Raw genomic sequence first — 15,351 nt, forward strand, 5'->3', positions numbered from 1 at the left:
CATAATATAAATTCAGTTCTGGATATTGGTTTAATCTCTGCTTGCCTCTAAATTAATTTTATGGAATCTTACATGGTGTACCATAAATATGTCTGCAGTTTGCTATTGTGTTTGTAATTGTGAAGGACACCATAGAGTGGATATTCCATCTTGAGAAAGACAGACCCTGATTTAGGAATACTGATTCCTGAAAGATGCAGTATATATCTGTGTTTGACCACAATGATAGAATGTGAGTTTCTGTCATGGACAGCAAGCTCCCAATCTCCCCTCATGCCATTTTGAGGAACCCCTAAGCAGAAACCATGTACTTCCCACAAAGAGGGAGGAAGTAAAGACGCATTGTACATTACCCAGACATCTCTTTGTAGCTAATCACTGAAGCACACAACTCTTACACAGCTCCTGACCAAGCATAAGACATCCCTCACTCCCTCACTCTTTCTTTGTTCCATCATCACTATTCATTTTCATCAGCTATCTTTTTCTATCACTATCATCATCTATCTCTATCATCATCTATCTCCATTTCTATCTTGAGATATATCTCTGGTTCACAGTGCCAGGGTCCCAGGTTCGATTCCCGCTTGGGTCACTGTGCGGAGTCTGCACATTCTCCCCATGTCTGCATAGGTTTCCTCCAGGTGTTCCGGTTTCCTCCCACAAGTCCTGAAAGGCGTGCTGTTAGGTGAATTGGACATTCTGAATTCTCTCTCTGTGTACCTGAACAGGTGCCGGAGTGTGGCAAGTAGGGGCTTTTCACAGTAACTTCATTGCAGTGTTAATGTAAGCCTACTTATGATAATAATAAAGATTATTATTATTTTATATATATAAATGTGGGTACTGTTTCTGCCAACTATAGAAAGTTTATTAGGTTACATCATGGATGTAATGTTTTTTATGTGGCACAACATTTCACTTTGAAACGGTTTTGAATACAACTGTTATATTTCTGATAAAATAAATCTTGTGTGTATCATGTTAATTATCCCCATGTTCCTTCACCTAGGGGATCACTTTAAAAATGAATGAGTTGAACCACTGTATCGTTGCAAGGATAATGCATGGAGGAATGATCCATAGACAAGGTAAGAATTCGGAAATCTATATGCATCCATAAATTTAGCTATTGCTACTCCAAGAAATTAAATTTACATTCATATTTCTGGAGGCAACATTTGATCCATAGATTTTCCATCAATGTTTAACCCTATGCTGCCAAGGGACAGACTTATAAAAAAATTAAGAAGTATGAGTCAAAAAGAGAAATCAGTGAAATTTTCTCACACATGGGACAATAGAGTTGTGGAATAGGTTGCTCAAGTAAACCATTAAACCAGATAGTGGTTGGAATTATCCGACCGTTTGCTGGCAGCGGGATTCTCTGGTCCCTCTGGCAGCGCACCCCCGCTTGAGGGTTCCCGGCGGCATGGGGTGATTTCAATAGGAAATCCCATTGACGAGGTGGGAGTAGAGAATCCGGTCACCAACGAATGGCATGCCAAAATCTCCATCCTTGCTAGCAGGAGCGGACTCGCAACGGAGAATCCAGGCCACTATTGGATTTCTGGAAACAAAGGGTCAGTTTATGAAAAAGGAAACTCCTGCACCTAAATAAGAAATGTAAGTTCTTACCTGACTCTTTTTAAACTTGTAGGAACACTCCATGTTGGTGATGAAATCAGAGAAATAAATGGCATCAGTGTAGCTAACCAGACAGTGGAGCAGCTTCAAAAGATGCTTGTGAGTATATAGGATTATCTTTGTTTTTGTTTGTTGCAAAGGACAACAATCTTTTCCTCAACGTCAACAAAACTAAAGAGTTGGTCATTGACTTCAGGAAACAAAATATCGTACACACCCCTGTTTGCATCATTGGTGCCAATGTGGAGATGGTTGAGGTGTGCACATCATCAACAATCTTTCCTGGTCCACCCACATCAACACTACAACCAAGAAAGCACAACATGCCTATACTTCCTCAGAACACTAAGGCAATTCGGCATGTCCACATTGACTTTTACCAATTTTTACAGATGCACCATTGGAAGCATCCTATCTGGCTGCATCACAACCTGGTATGGCAACTGCTCGGCCCAAGACCATAAAAAACTACAGAGAGCTGTGAACACAGCCCAGTACATCACGCAAACCCACTTTCCATCCATTGTCTACACCTCCCGCTGCCTTAGGAAAGCGGGCAGCATAATAAAAGACCCCTCCCACCCAGGTTATTCTCTCTTGCAACTTCGTCCATCGGGCAGGAGATACAAAAGTCTGAGAACGTGCACTAACAGGTTCAAAAACATCTTCTTCCCTCCTGGTACCAGACTCCTGAATGAGCCTCTTATAGACTGAACTGATCTCTTCATACATCTTCTCCACTGAGTAGTACTGCACTTTGTATGCTCACCCAATGCCTGTGCCTATGTATTTACATTGTGTATTTATGTATGACCTGCTTTTTCATGTATGGTATGATCTGTCTGGACTGTACGCAAAACAAGACTTTTCACTGTACCTTGGTACACGTGACAATAAATCAAATCAATCAATCAAAAAGAATAGAATATAGTTTTCTGTGACATTCAATCTATTTCCCATTGCACTTCATAACGTGGAAGACATCAAAGACACTCTAACTCTGAAGGGCGGGAATGTCCACCACAACAAAGATGGGATCCAGTATTATTGGTGGTGGCTGGAGAATAACAGGAGGTAGCTCTACCTTCACATATGAAGCTTGGGGTAAATCTGGAGCTCATGATCAATGAAGGAGGGAACATCAAACGCCAGCCTGAAGTACAGGTGTAGCAGCACAATTTTGCAGTCCCAGAGTAGTGATGTTTTGTGAAAACAAAAGTAATAGCAATTCTGTCTGGTAGAGGTATGTGGCAGTGTAGGAGGACCGGTATACTGGATTACGGGGCCCCTTCTTGGGATACTCTCGAATTTTATGGTGCGGCAAGAGTGGGTAGGTGTCAGGTTTGTTACAAATGAGGAAGACCTCCTTGTCCAGGAAATAACTTCCCTGCACTCCATGGTCACACACCCTGGTCAGCACCATCAGGAAGTAGGAGACATGGGCGCAACATCTCCTGCAGGAGTCAGGCCCTTGGACACCCACAAGGAGGCTGACTGTGAGCCAGCCTTGCTGGGGCTTCCTCTCAGGACACAGTCTCCTCTGCCTGTGCTGGCACCCACCACAGAGGGCACTTCCATCCCTGAGCAAAAGATCTCCTTGTCCAGGAAAGCCAATCCTCTCATTTGCACAGTTAAATGGAAACACATAACTCACTGGCTTCACATTAAAGTCGCATCAGCGACGGAGCATAAGATGGGAATGCAGGCGATAGTGAAGGGGGCACAGCTACATTTTATATGGCATTCCAACAGTGAAGACCAGTCACGTGTTCATCATCTTTCGGTTCTGGGATTTTGAGACTATTGTCGACATGAACTCAGTGACCGAAGGAGCATGTGCGAAGGCTGAAGCATAAAAGTCAAAAGATGAGGCCACGGTCCAAGTGAACAACTGTAAATTTATGTACAGTGATTGCACACAACAGGCGCAAAAGAGCCCAGACCAGCTGCGTGGGGTTGGTCTGTCTGTCCGTCCGATGAACCAGTGATGACACCAAAATGTCCTTACCTTCCTAACATGACTGCTATGTCTAGGCGCAGCCCCGACACCCAAAGCAGAATGGAAGCAGCCGTCTGACAGCTACGCCCTGATGTGTGTGAAGACCTTGGTGGATGTTCTTTGTGGCCCAAGGTCTGGAGGGCCCCAACCTGATAATGGTCTCCTGCTCAGGGACAGAAGCGCCCTCGGTGGTGGGTGACAGCACAGGCAGAGGAGACTGTAAGTTGCTGCACACCCTTGGAGTGTCCTGAGAGGAAGCCCAGGAAGTCTGGCTCACAGTCAGCCTATCTGTGGGTGCCCAAGGGCCTGACTCCTGCAGGAGATGTTGCGCCTGGTGGGAGGAGAATGTGCCTACATCCCTATGTCGCCTACATCCTGATGGTGCTCACCAGGGTGTGACCATGGAGTGCAGGGCCGAGCGCAAATCCGACAAAATCTGCTGGATAAAAGTCTCCATGGTGGTCACCAATCTTCCCGGTGATCCCGAGGCGCTTGCATTTTGGAGCCATGACATCAGACAGAACACAGAGGAACTCCTTCATCTAGCCTGCTGTGTGACTGCCGAATCTCTGCTTGATGTCCACTGCCTGTTATTGCATCTCCAGCATTGGCAGCTGCTTCTAGAAGCTCATCATCTGCCTGGGACTGAATGGGTGGCTGGTCTCTAGCAGCCCTCCGAGTGCTGGTACCTGGGCTGTCCCTGCCTCTGACTGCTGCAGAGATGTGTCAGTGAGGTGTTTTCCAGAAAATTATATGCAGTCTAATCTAGAGCTACACCCCACCGAGGTGTGAGTTTCTGCGCTGGTGGAGGGTGTAGTGAGTGCTGTGATAGTTCTTGTGAGCTTCCTTGTCTTTGGATATGCTCTGGGGGCTAGGAGTGCTGCTCAGCTGTGTGGAAGGCTTTGACCTGCTAGTGCCTATAAATTAGAAAAGAGTTTTAGTTGATGAGCATAAGCTATATAAGACTACATATGACTTACTGTGATTGTCAGAATTTGATGAAATAATGGAGCTCTGATTTGTACTAGGTAGTTGGGAAAGGCTGATTACCCCCCCCCCAGCAGGTTCGGCTGCAGCCTCCTCAAATTCAGTCGGGACAATTACCTCAGGCTCCGCCTCTGCCCCCCCCCCCTCACCCCTCCTCCGCCCACACACACACCCCGGCACCTGTTGTGTGACAGCTTGGCCTGTATGAAGGTGAAAGGAAGGCATGTGATCAGAGGGATGGAGCAGATGTTGCGTGAAATACATGTCAGCTCTGTGTGGCAAGCCCTTCCCAGAAAGGCCAGAGGATGGAGTGTGAGAAACAGATGGGATGGTGGTAATGTGAATATCTCTGTGAGAGAATCAGTGTTGATATGTGTCCCCCACTAATGGATCTGAGAGAGAGAGTAGCAGTTTTAGTACGTGATGCCTTGCTGAAAATTTGATGTTGGGAGGGAGTTAAAGGAAGACTTACCCTGGCAGAGTGGACATTAATCCTCTTCCTGCATTGGATGGCACTTTGGGTGTGGTTGCTAGCTGCACTTACCTCCTGGACAACAGCCTTCCGGGCCAGAGATGAGCGGTGTATATGCTTCCTCGAGCCATCCATGGGGTAAAGGATATGCCTTGGCGCCCAGACTCCTCCGATCAAGTCATCAAGGGCCTGATGGCTGTTTTGGGGTACAGCCGCCTCCTTGAGGCTTCTGACCTTTTGCTTCAGGCTTGAGAACATGTTTACAATCTCGTGAAGATAATTGGGCTGGAGATAGTAGGATGCGTTTCTGTGTTGGACCAATGTTTAAATATGTTCAAACCCGCCAACTGACAGTGGGCATACTAATCAGCTCCCAACCTGCCTGATGCTTGCCTGTGCATAATTAATTAGCTTCCAAGCTTGGAAAAGGGTGCAAGTTTCCACCATTCTGGTTAGCAGGAGGGTCGCTGCCGGAACTGCCTGCCACCACACAAAAATGGAAAACTCTGCCCCGAAATGAGATAGACTCACCTTACAAAAATGCATAATCTCTGAAACGAGCTGCCAGTAACCTTTAACACTACAAACCACATCCGTTCATGCTTCAGCTTTGATTCTTTCATAACTTGCCTCGGACTGTAGAGAAAACTAAACCCTGATGAATATTACACTGTTCCAGACTAAAAAATTTCTATCTGCATTTATTCGACCACAGGGGAAGTTAAAAGCTGCCCCGTCCCACTCACTGGTAAGGGTTGTCTTACTGAGTTTCCAATCAAATCTTGAAAAATAACTTCCCTCCCCCTCCTGGTGTAGGGAAATGGCACCTGCATAAAATCACTGCTGTGCTTAATGAATGGGTTATTTTAATATTACTAATGGAAATATCAGTGGTGCAGTGACAATTCAAATTATCTCAAACTAATGAATTATCCAAGGAGGCTGAGGATGGTGTTATGCCAACCAATCCCAGATAGCTCATACATTTTGGGGAGTTGATAATTTGTGATCCAAATTGGACTTCATAATACAAAGGCCAGTACAGCCTCGAGATGCAGCTGGGCAAAATTGTTCTCTACAATATACATAGTGTGAACTACGTGAGTAGACTTTGATTCTTGTGTTTGGTGCCAATGGGAATTTTTAAGAGGGATGGCAGTGCAATGTGAAATGTGATATGTCAGCTCTCATATGTCAGTGTATCCACCGTCAGCACATTGCCACTAACTGTCAAGCTTCTGGAAGCAAAGGATCTCTATGCTGAATGATCAATTGGCCATACTCAACAGCCTTAAAAGAAGATGAGGCTGTATTCTGAGTTGTATTTTTTAATTGTGGTCACCAAAGAGGCAACGCTGCATAATTGAGCCAGTGATGAGTGGATCACCAACTCACAGGGCCCTGGCATTGGATGGATGTGGTTTTGTAAAAGGGGGTAGTCCAGAGACCGGGGTGGTGAATGGCCATGAGGTTTTAGCCGACCGGAGCTTGTGTGACAAGATCGGGAAGGTGATCGAGGAGTATGCGGGGTTTCATTGCACAGAGAGGTCTCGCGGTTGGTGGTTTGGGAGGCTCTGAACGCAGCAGTGGAGGGGGAGGTGATCTCGTCCAAGGCTACGGTGGATAGGGAGGAGAGAGAGGACGCCAAAGACTGATACAGGAGATTTTGAAGGTGGGTGGGAGGTATGCGGGTGGCCCAGACCCAAGTCTCCTGGCTAAGAGGAAAGAGTTGCAGGCGAGGTTTGACCAATTGTCCATGGGAAAAGCGGTGCGTCAGTTGAGAAGGGCGAGGGGCTGTTTCCGAGTATGGGGAGCAGGCGGGACGTATGCCAGCCAGCTCCGGAGGGAGGCAGCATTGAGTGAGATGGCAGGGATAAGGCAGAGAAGTTGGTGGTGGCTCCGGAGCAGATTAATAAAGTATTTTATAGGGACCTGTGCAGGTCGGAGCTGCCAGAGGAGGAGCAGGGGGTGAGGGAATTTCTGAACAGACTGATGTGTCCGAGGCTGGGAGAGGAGGATAGGGCAGGGTTGGAGGAGCCGGTGGGGGAGCAGGCGGTGAAGGAGGCGATTGGGAGGATGCAGGCAGGGAAGGCGGCGGGGCCCAATGGGTTCCCGGTCGAATTTTATAAGTTGGCGCCGTTGATGGTGGGAATGTTTGATGATGCGATGGGTTGTGGTGTCTTTCCCCAAGCAATGGGGCAGACTTCCATCTCGTTGCTATTAAAGAAGGACAAGGAACCGGTGGAGTGTGGGTCATATAGGCCCATAAGTCTGCTGAACAAAGAATAGTACAGCACAGGAATGGCCCTTCGGCCCTCCAAGCCTGCGCCGATCACGTGTCCTATCTAGACCAACCGCATGTATCCTTCTATACCGTGTCTGTTCATGTGTCTATCTAGATAAGTCTTAAAGGTCGCAATGTATCTGCCTCAACACCCTCACTTGGCAGTGGTTTCCAGGCCATCTACACCCTTTAAGTAAAAAAAACTTCCCCCGATCATCTCCACTGAACCTTTTCCCCCCTCACCTTGAACTTGTGCCCCCTTGTAATGTGGATGCAAAGATACGGAGAAAGGCGTTGGCGTTAAGGTTGGAAGGGTGTCTCCCGAAGGTGATTGGGGAGGAACAGATGGGGTTCGTGAAGGGAAGGCAGTTGTTCTCGAACGTGAGGAGGGAGTTGAATGTGGTCCTTTCTCTGGTGGAGGGAAGGGAAACGGAGGTGGTGGTGGCATTTGATCGGTAGAGTGGGGTTATTTGATGGCAATACTGAAGAGATTCGGGATTGGGACGAGGTTTGTGGAGTGGGTGCGGCTGCTGTATAAGGAGCCGATGGCAAGTGTGCGCACTAAGAGCATGAATTCAGAGTATTTTGCACTGCACCGGGGTACGAGGCAGGGATGTCCTATGTCCCCGTCCCCCCCCTCCTGTTTGCATTGGTTATAGAGCCCTTGGTCACTGCGTTGAGGAACCATGGGTGGTGGAACACAATAGTGAGGGGAGGGGGGGGGGGGGGGAACATAGGTGGCAATGGAACATAGGGGACGGGATTCTCCGGGCGGCGATGCCGAAATCGCGTTCGGCGATCGGCCGGAAAATCCCCATTCACGACTAAATCGGGGTTGGGGGGGGGGGGGCGCTTTCCACAAGAGTATGCCACACGCCATACCAACAGCCTGAGGCCCACCACCCGATGCTCCGTCCCCGACCGGCCGAATTCCCGATGGCGTGGGTCTCTCATGGTCTCACCCGTCGGGAGCTCAGCGTGGCAGCTGCGGACTCAGTCCAGCGCCGCCACAGTCGAGGAGATCCGATCCGCGGGCAGGGGGGACTTTATCAGGGGCTAGGTGCACGGTTGGGGGGTGGTCTGGGGCTCGCGAGCCAGCCGAAGCGGGGGCACTATTAGGCCAGGTCCGTGAGCAGCCAGCGTCATGTTGCACGGTGCAGCCACTCCAGGTTACTACCCCGAGGTTTGGGATTGAGGCGGGCTCTTGTAGGGAGTCGGGATTGTGGGCGCTGGTATCGGCACCGCTCCTGATGGCTCCAGGGAAGTTTCGGTGAATCCGGTGGTGTTGGCCACGTTGAGATTTGGAGGCAGTTTAGACAGCATTTTAAGCTGGGGGTGGGTCGGGGGGATGCCGATTAGGGGAAAATTATGGGTTTGAGCCAGGGAGGATGGATGTGAGGTTTTAGGGGTGGGACAAGAGAGGGATTAAGGACCTGTTCCTAGTGGGGCGAATTGTGAGTTTCGAGGAGCTGGGAGCAAAGTATGGGTTGACGCGAGAAGAAGGGTTTAGGTATCTGCAGATGCGGGTCTTTACGAGAAAGGTCTTCCCGCCCTTGCCGATAGCGCCTGCCTCCTCGTTGTTGGAGGCGGTGCTGTCAGCGGGGGTTTGGAGAGGGAGATCTTCTCAGCGATTTATGGGAGGATTCTGGAGGATGATAGGGTGTCCATGGAGGGGGATTAAGGCGAAGTGGGAGGAAGAGTTAGTGATAGTGCTGGAAGAGGGACTGTGGTGTGAGGTGCTGCGGAGGGTGAACGCCTCAACTTCGTGTGCAAGGTTGGGGCAGATACAGCTGAAGGTAGTGTATAGGGCGCACCTCACAAAATCAAGGATGAGCTGGCTGTTCGAGGGGGTGGACAATTTCTGTGAGCGGTGAGGGAAGGGCCCCGCGAACCATGTTCATATGTTTTGGTCCTGCCCGAAGCTGAAGAGGTTCTGGAGGACGGTGTTCAGTACAATCACGGGGGTCTTACATGTGGGTGTGGAGCTTGGTCCCCTGGAAGCCATATTTGGGGTGTCGGACCGCCCGAGCTGCAGGCGAGAGTGGGGGCAGACGTTTTAATCTTCGCCTCGCAGATCATTGGTAAGCGGGTCTTGGGGTGAAGGTCAGCTGTTCCACCCTGTGCCTCGGGGAGGCGGGGGGACCTGCTGGGGTTTTTTACCCTGGAGAAGGTGAAGTTTGAGCTGAGGGGGGTGAAGGAGGGGTTCTACAATTGTTGGGGTTTGCTCATCATTGTTATTATTATTATTATTATCATGCAATTTCAGGAGCTGGTTACCGTTGACTGTTTCGGGAAGGATGCGTTTTGGGGGGTTTTGTTCGTTTGGGTTTGTTTGGTGTTTTTGTATTTTGAAAATGTCGAAAATCTGTCAAATAAAAATATTTTTTGAAAACTGAGTTGCTGGAGTTGTTGCATAGATGTAAAGGATTGAATTCTCTTCCTAGTGAATATCAGAGTGGGACAGGGCTCCATCTGATTCTGCCATGAATCGGACTCATTTTCTTTAGTGGGGCCTATTTGTTTATGCAAGGCAGGTCTGCAATAACATCCTTGCCAACAGAAGGGAACGTGTCAGTGTCCAATAGATCTGCAGAACTATCAGCTAAACCTTCTTCTATTCCTGCAGTTTTAGTAATCTTGATCTCCCTCTTTTAATCTCCAATTTATACTTTCTCCAGCCTCCCATATTTTAGGTTTGTATCCATCCCAACTATTCTGCTCACATTCTGTAAGGAAGTAGATCTGTTTAGAATCAGACAAAAGTCATCCTATCTCTATTTTATCGCCTTCCTTGCTTCAATACCTCTCTTTATTTTGTGTACTCCTATACTTTAAGTAGTATAATGTCTGATTGACCAACATCGCTTTTACAGGTGCTAAACTGCAATGGCTTAATAGTTCCATTAAAATCTAATCCTCTGTTCTACAAGGTAGGTTTTTCAAAATCATCAAAAATGTCTCCTTCAGGGAACTTTTCCAGTTAATAGGATTATGGGGAGATGGTGGAGTAGTGATATTGTCACTGGACTAGTAATCCAGAGACGCAGGGTAAGGCTCTGGGGATCTTTGAATCGAGTAAAAATCTTCAGTGGAATTCTCCGTCAGCAGGATCCTCCGCTGGCAGTACACCCATGCCCGCGCCTTTTCCCACAGCGTGGGTGGCCACAATGGGAAATTCCATTGGCCGGCTGCCGGAATGGAGTATCCTGCTGCGAAGGCACGCCACGCAAGAAAATGCGGCTGGGAGACCGGAGAATCCCGCCCCTGGAATTTAAAGTCTAATGATTGTCAACTGTGATAAAACCCAGAGCGGCATGTGGCGCAGTGGATAACCCAGGGCGGCGCTGAGGACCCGGGTTCGAATCCCGGCCCTGGGTCACTGTTCATAGATTATCATAGAATTTACAGTGCAGAAGGAGGCCATTCGGCATGCACCGAGTCTGCACCGGCTCTTGGAAAGAGCACCCTACCCAAGCCCACACCTCCATCCTATCCCCATAACCCAGTAACCCCACCCAACACTAAGGGCAATTTTGGACACTAAGGGCAATTTAGCATGGCCAATCCACCTAACCTGCACATCTTTGGACTGTGGGAGGAAACCGGAGCACCCGGAGGAAACCCACGCACACACGGGGAGGATGTGCAGACTCCGCACAGACAGTGACCCAAGCTGGTATCGAACCTGGGACCCTGGAGCTGTGAAGCAATTGTGCTATCCACAATGCTACCGTGCTGCCCTTCGTGTGGAGTTTGCACATTCTCCCCATGTCTGCGTGGGTTTCACCCCCACAACCCAAAGATGTGCAGGTTAGGTGGATTGGTCACGCTAAATTACCCCTTAATTGGAAAAAAATAATAATTGGGTACTCTAAATTTATTTTTTTAAAACTGTGATAAAACCCATTTAGTTCCTTAATGTCCTTTAGGGAGGGGAATCCACTGGCCTAGATGTGACTTAAAAATATGACTATTAAATGCTCTCTGGAATGGCCTAGCAAGCCACTCAGTTCAAGGGCAATTAAGCATTGGCAATAAATGCTGGCCCAGCCGTCGATGCCCACATCCCATGAATGAATAATAAAAATAGCTGTCTCTAGTATTGGGGAATGTGTGCACCATAAGACAACATAATGACCTTTCACGTCTATGGCCTGCATTTGAATCCGACTTAGACCAGTCTGCCATATGTTAGAGTGTGAAATGAAATTGGTTCATTTCTTCATGAGTAGAGATAAAGGCACAAGTGCCCATAATTTACAAGAGTGCAATATTACATTGTCAATATTATTCAGAAATAAAATTCCTATGGATGTGCTAAAAATGTACTTTGTGGTTTGAGTTAAAGCATGTTGATGGGACAGAATACATGCAGATAAATTCAGCACTGGCCATGCTGTATTAGGCAATGTTTTATACTGATCTTAGGAATAAATTACTTTTCCCAGATATAAAGTACACATTCCCTCGCCCCTGAAGGGAGTTAACAATTCAAATATATGATTTATCTTTTTAACCATATTCTCTGCCTCCACTGCCACCTATTTCCCCCATGTCTCTCTCTTCTTGCACCCTTTAGGATTGCACCGTTTAGCTTATTTGCTTCTTCTCGTTCTTCCAAAATTTATCACTTCACATTTCCCAGCGTTAAATTTCATCTGCCACGTGTCCACCAATCCCACCAGCCTATCTGTGTACTCTTGAAGTCTGTCCCTATTCTAACAGTTCACAATGCTTCAAGCTTTGTATCATCTGCAAATTTTGAAATTATGCCCTGGACGCCCAAGTTTAGGTAATTAATATGGATCAAGAAAAGCAGTAGTTCGAGGACTGACCCCTGAGGAAAACCGTTTTATACCTTTCTTCAGTAGAAGAAACAACTGTTTACCAGTACTCTCTGTTCCTATCACTCAGCCCACCTTGCATCCATGCTACCATTGTACCGTTTATTCCACGGACCTCAGATTTGCTGACATAGCTATTATGAAGCACTTATCAAATGTCTTTTGGAAATCCATATACATCACATAACCACATTACCCATATCAACCCTCACTGTTCCCTCATCAAAAACTCAGTTGAGTTAGCTAAACTCAATTTCCCTTTAACAGGTCCATGCTGACTTTCCTTAATTAAACCCCCTTTGTCTAGGTGACTGTTAATTTTATCCAGATTAGATGTGGAAAGGATGTTTACACTTGTAGGAAAAACTAGAACCAGAGGACACAATCTCAGACTAAAGGGACGATCCTTTAAAACCGAGATGAGGAGGAATTTCTTCAGCCAGAGGGTGGTGATTCTGTGGAACTCTTTGCTGCAGAAGGCTGTGGAGGTCAAATCACTGAGTGTCTTTAAGTCAGAGATAGAAAGGTTCTTGATTAATAAGGGGATCAGGGGTTATCGGGAGAAGACAGGAGAATGGGGATGAGAAAAATATCAGCCATGGTTGAATGGTGGAGCAGACTCGATGGGCTGAGTGGCCTAATTCTGCTCCTGTCTTATGGTCTTATTTCTAGAAGTTTTCCAACCACCAAGGTTGAACTGACTGACCTGTAATAGCTGGGTTTTTCCTTATACCATTTTTTGAATAAGTCTGTAGCATGTGAAATTCTCCAGTCCTCTGCCACTACCTCCCGTATCTAAGGAGGCTTGGAGGTTTATAGCCAGCATCTTCACAATTTCTATGAGGGAATGCTTCCCTCAACAGGGACAGCATGGTGATGCAGTGGTTAGCACTGTTGCCTCATGGCGCCGAGGACCCGGGTTCGATCCCAGCCTCGGATCACTGTCCATGTGCAGTTTGCACATTCTCCCCGTGTTTGCATAGGCCTCATCCCCACAACCCAAAAAAATGTGCAGGGTAGGTGGATCGGCCACGCTAAATTGCCCTTTATTTGGGGGAAATAAGAATTGGGTACTTCAAATTTATTTTTTAAAATACTTCCCTCAACATCTGAGGATGCATCTCATCTGGTCCTGGTGACTTATCAATTTTAAGCACAATCAACTTTTCTAATAGCTCTTCTTTACCAATTTAACCATTCCATCTCCCAATTACCTCTTCCTCACTATGACTTTGGCACCATATTCCTCTTTGTTAAAAGTAGTGCAAAGTACTCATTTAGCACTTTTGCTATGCCCTCTGTCTGCATGTGCAAATCCACTTTTTGGTCCATAATTGGTCCGACTCTTCTAACCACCCTTTTACTATATATATCCCTGTAGAATACTTTTGCTATTCCTTTTATATTAGTTACCAGTCTCTTCTTCAATTCTTTCTTTGTTTTCTCCTTTGTCATTGCCCTTTTTCCCTTTCCCCTGATCTTTCTGTAGTCAGCCTGATTCTCATTTGCACAATCAACCTGACATTTGTCAATATGCATCCTTTTTTCTGATTCAAAGTACTCTGCATTTCTTTCAAAACTCCAGGGAGCTCTGGTTTTTGTTGCCCTCCTTTTCCCTTGAATGTATATTGATTTTACCCCAAACCATTTCCTCTTTAAAGGTAGCCCATTGATCTTTCATTCCAATTTACCTGGGGCAGCTGTTTTCAAGCCACTGAAATTGGCCCTCCTCCAATGAAGTGTCTTTACTTTTAACTTCTTCTCGTCTTTTTCCATGATCCTCCGCCGATGAGTAACTTTGTTCTGGATTGCTCTTTATCTTTTTGATACTATGATCCGTGTTCCCTAAATATTCCCCTACTGACACTTGATCGCTTGGCACGCTTCATTCCCCAGAAACCGATCCTCGCTGGATCGTGTGCTGAATGGAGAAATTGTTACATATTATATTTCTTATTTGTGGCAGTAAACCCTGGTTTAAAAAACATGGAGTGTGTCTACTAAAGCTGTAATTAAAGAGTTGTAAAAAGTGAGGTAATGATTGATTTTATCCATTTACTTGTTTACAGAGATATGGCTAATAGGATATTGTTTTCATTGCTGGAGATTACTTGGAGATTAGATAATTTATGAGGGATTGTATTTAGTCCTAGCTAAGCATGTGATGGACATCTTAGTGGGATACAGATGATGCAATCAATGGGAGGAGCCAGGTCTGTCTGTGATTTTTGGTTTTGCCAAATGCTGTCAGGTTGAGCAAAAGGGTCTGACAAGACAGAAGTGTACTGGATCTGCTCTTAAAAAGGGTCTCTCTCTCCAAAGGTCTGAACAGGTAAGCAGGTGACACATTTTGTTAGCTTTATAAGTGGCATTTGAACTTTATTGGGTTGCTTAATTGGAATTAGTAACAGGTGTAGAGAGTAAGCTGAAGTTTTTCCTTTTATTTAAGAACTGTTTAACTGCTAATGGTAAAGCTATCTCTGTGATGTTAATCTGGTTAATACTGTGTTAAACATAAAGTACCTTTTAACCTAAAAGATCCCTGTTTGCCACTGGAATCACTCCTGGGATGAAGTATCCTTTCCTCACAGTTTTTACAAATTGTAAAATGTCAGGGTTTCTTGTCTGGCATCCTGACATAAATTGTGGTGTGGTCCAGTATCCTAACAATCGGAAATGTACATATCAAGAAAATTCTCCAGAATACACTTCAGAAACTCTGCTCCCTTTCTGTTCTTTACGCTATAGCGATCCTAGTTTATGTTATAATTGAAGCCCCCATTATTGCTACAGTCTTGTACCTCTAGTTTGCCTGCAGATATGCTCCTCTAAATCGTTCTCGCTAGATGTTGGCCTATGGAATACATCCAGTACAGTAACAGCACCTCTATTGTTTCTTAACTCTAACAAAATAGATTGTGATTCACTGCTCCAGGAAATCCTCTCTCTCCAACGTTTTAATATTCTCAATCAATCCTGTTAAACCTCTTGCCTTTTCTTTCTTATCTTTCCTGAACATTATCACCACAATATCATATTCCTGTGTGGCTATTTGCACCTGCAGCTTATCAACCTTTCTTCCCACACTCCATGCATTTACACGCACGTACTGTATATC

At 46.3% G+C, this 15,351-nt stretch overlaps 1 protein-coding gene across 12 annotated transcripts in view; it reads left to right on the top strand.

The window, feature by feature from the left end:
* caska (calcium/calmodulin-dependent serine protein kinase a) overlaps nucleotides 1-15,351 on the top strand; it is a 783,320-nt gene that overhangs the window by 645,313 nt on the left and 122,656 nt on the right. For all 12 annotated transcript variants that reach the window (XM_072513849.1, XM_072513855.1, XM_072513858.1 and 9 more), the window contains 2 exons: nucleotides 1,013-1,091; nucleotides 1,661-1,746. In XM_072513849.1, coding sequence (XP_072369950.1) covers nucleotides 1,013-1,091; nucleotides 1,661-1,746 — 165 coding nt within the window. The remainder of the gene's footprint in view (nucleotides 1-1,012; nucleotides 1,092-1,660; nucleotides 1,747-15,351) is intronic.

Source organism: Scyliorhinus torazame, chromosome 8 (genome assembly GCF_047496885.1).
Source record: "Scyliorhinus torazame isolate Kashiwa2021f chromosome 8, sScyTor2.1, whole genome shotgun sequence".
Classification (NCBI taxonomy): Eukaryota; Metazoa; Chordata; class Chondrichthyes; order Carcharhiniformes; family Scyliorhinidae; genus Scyliorhinus; species Scyliorhinus torazame.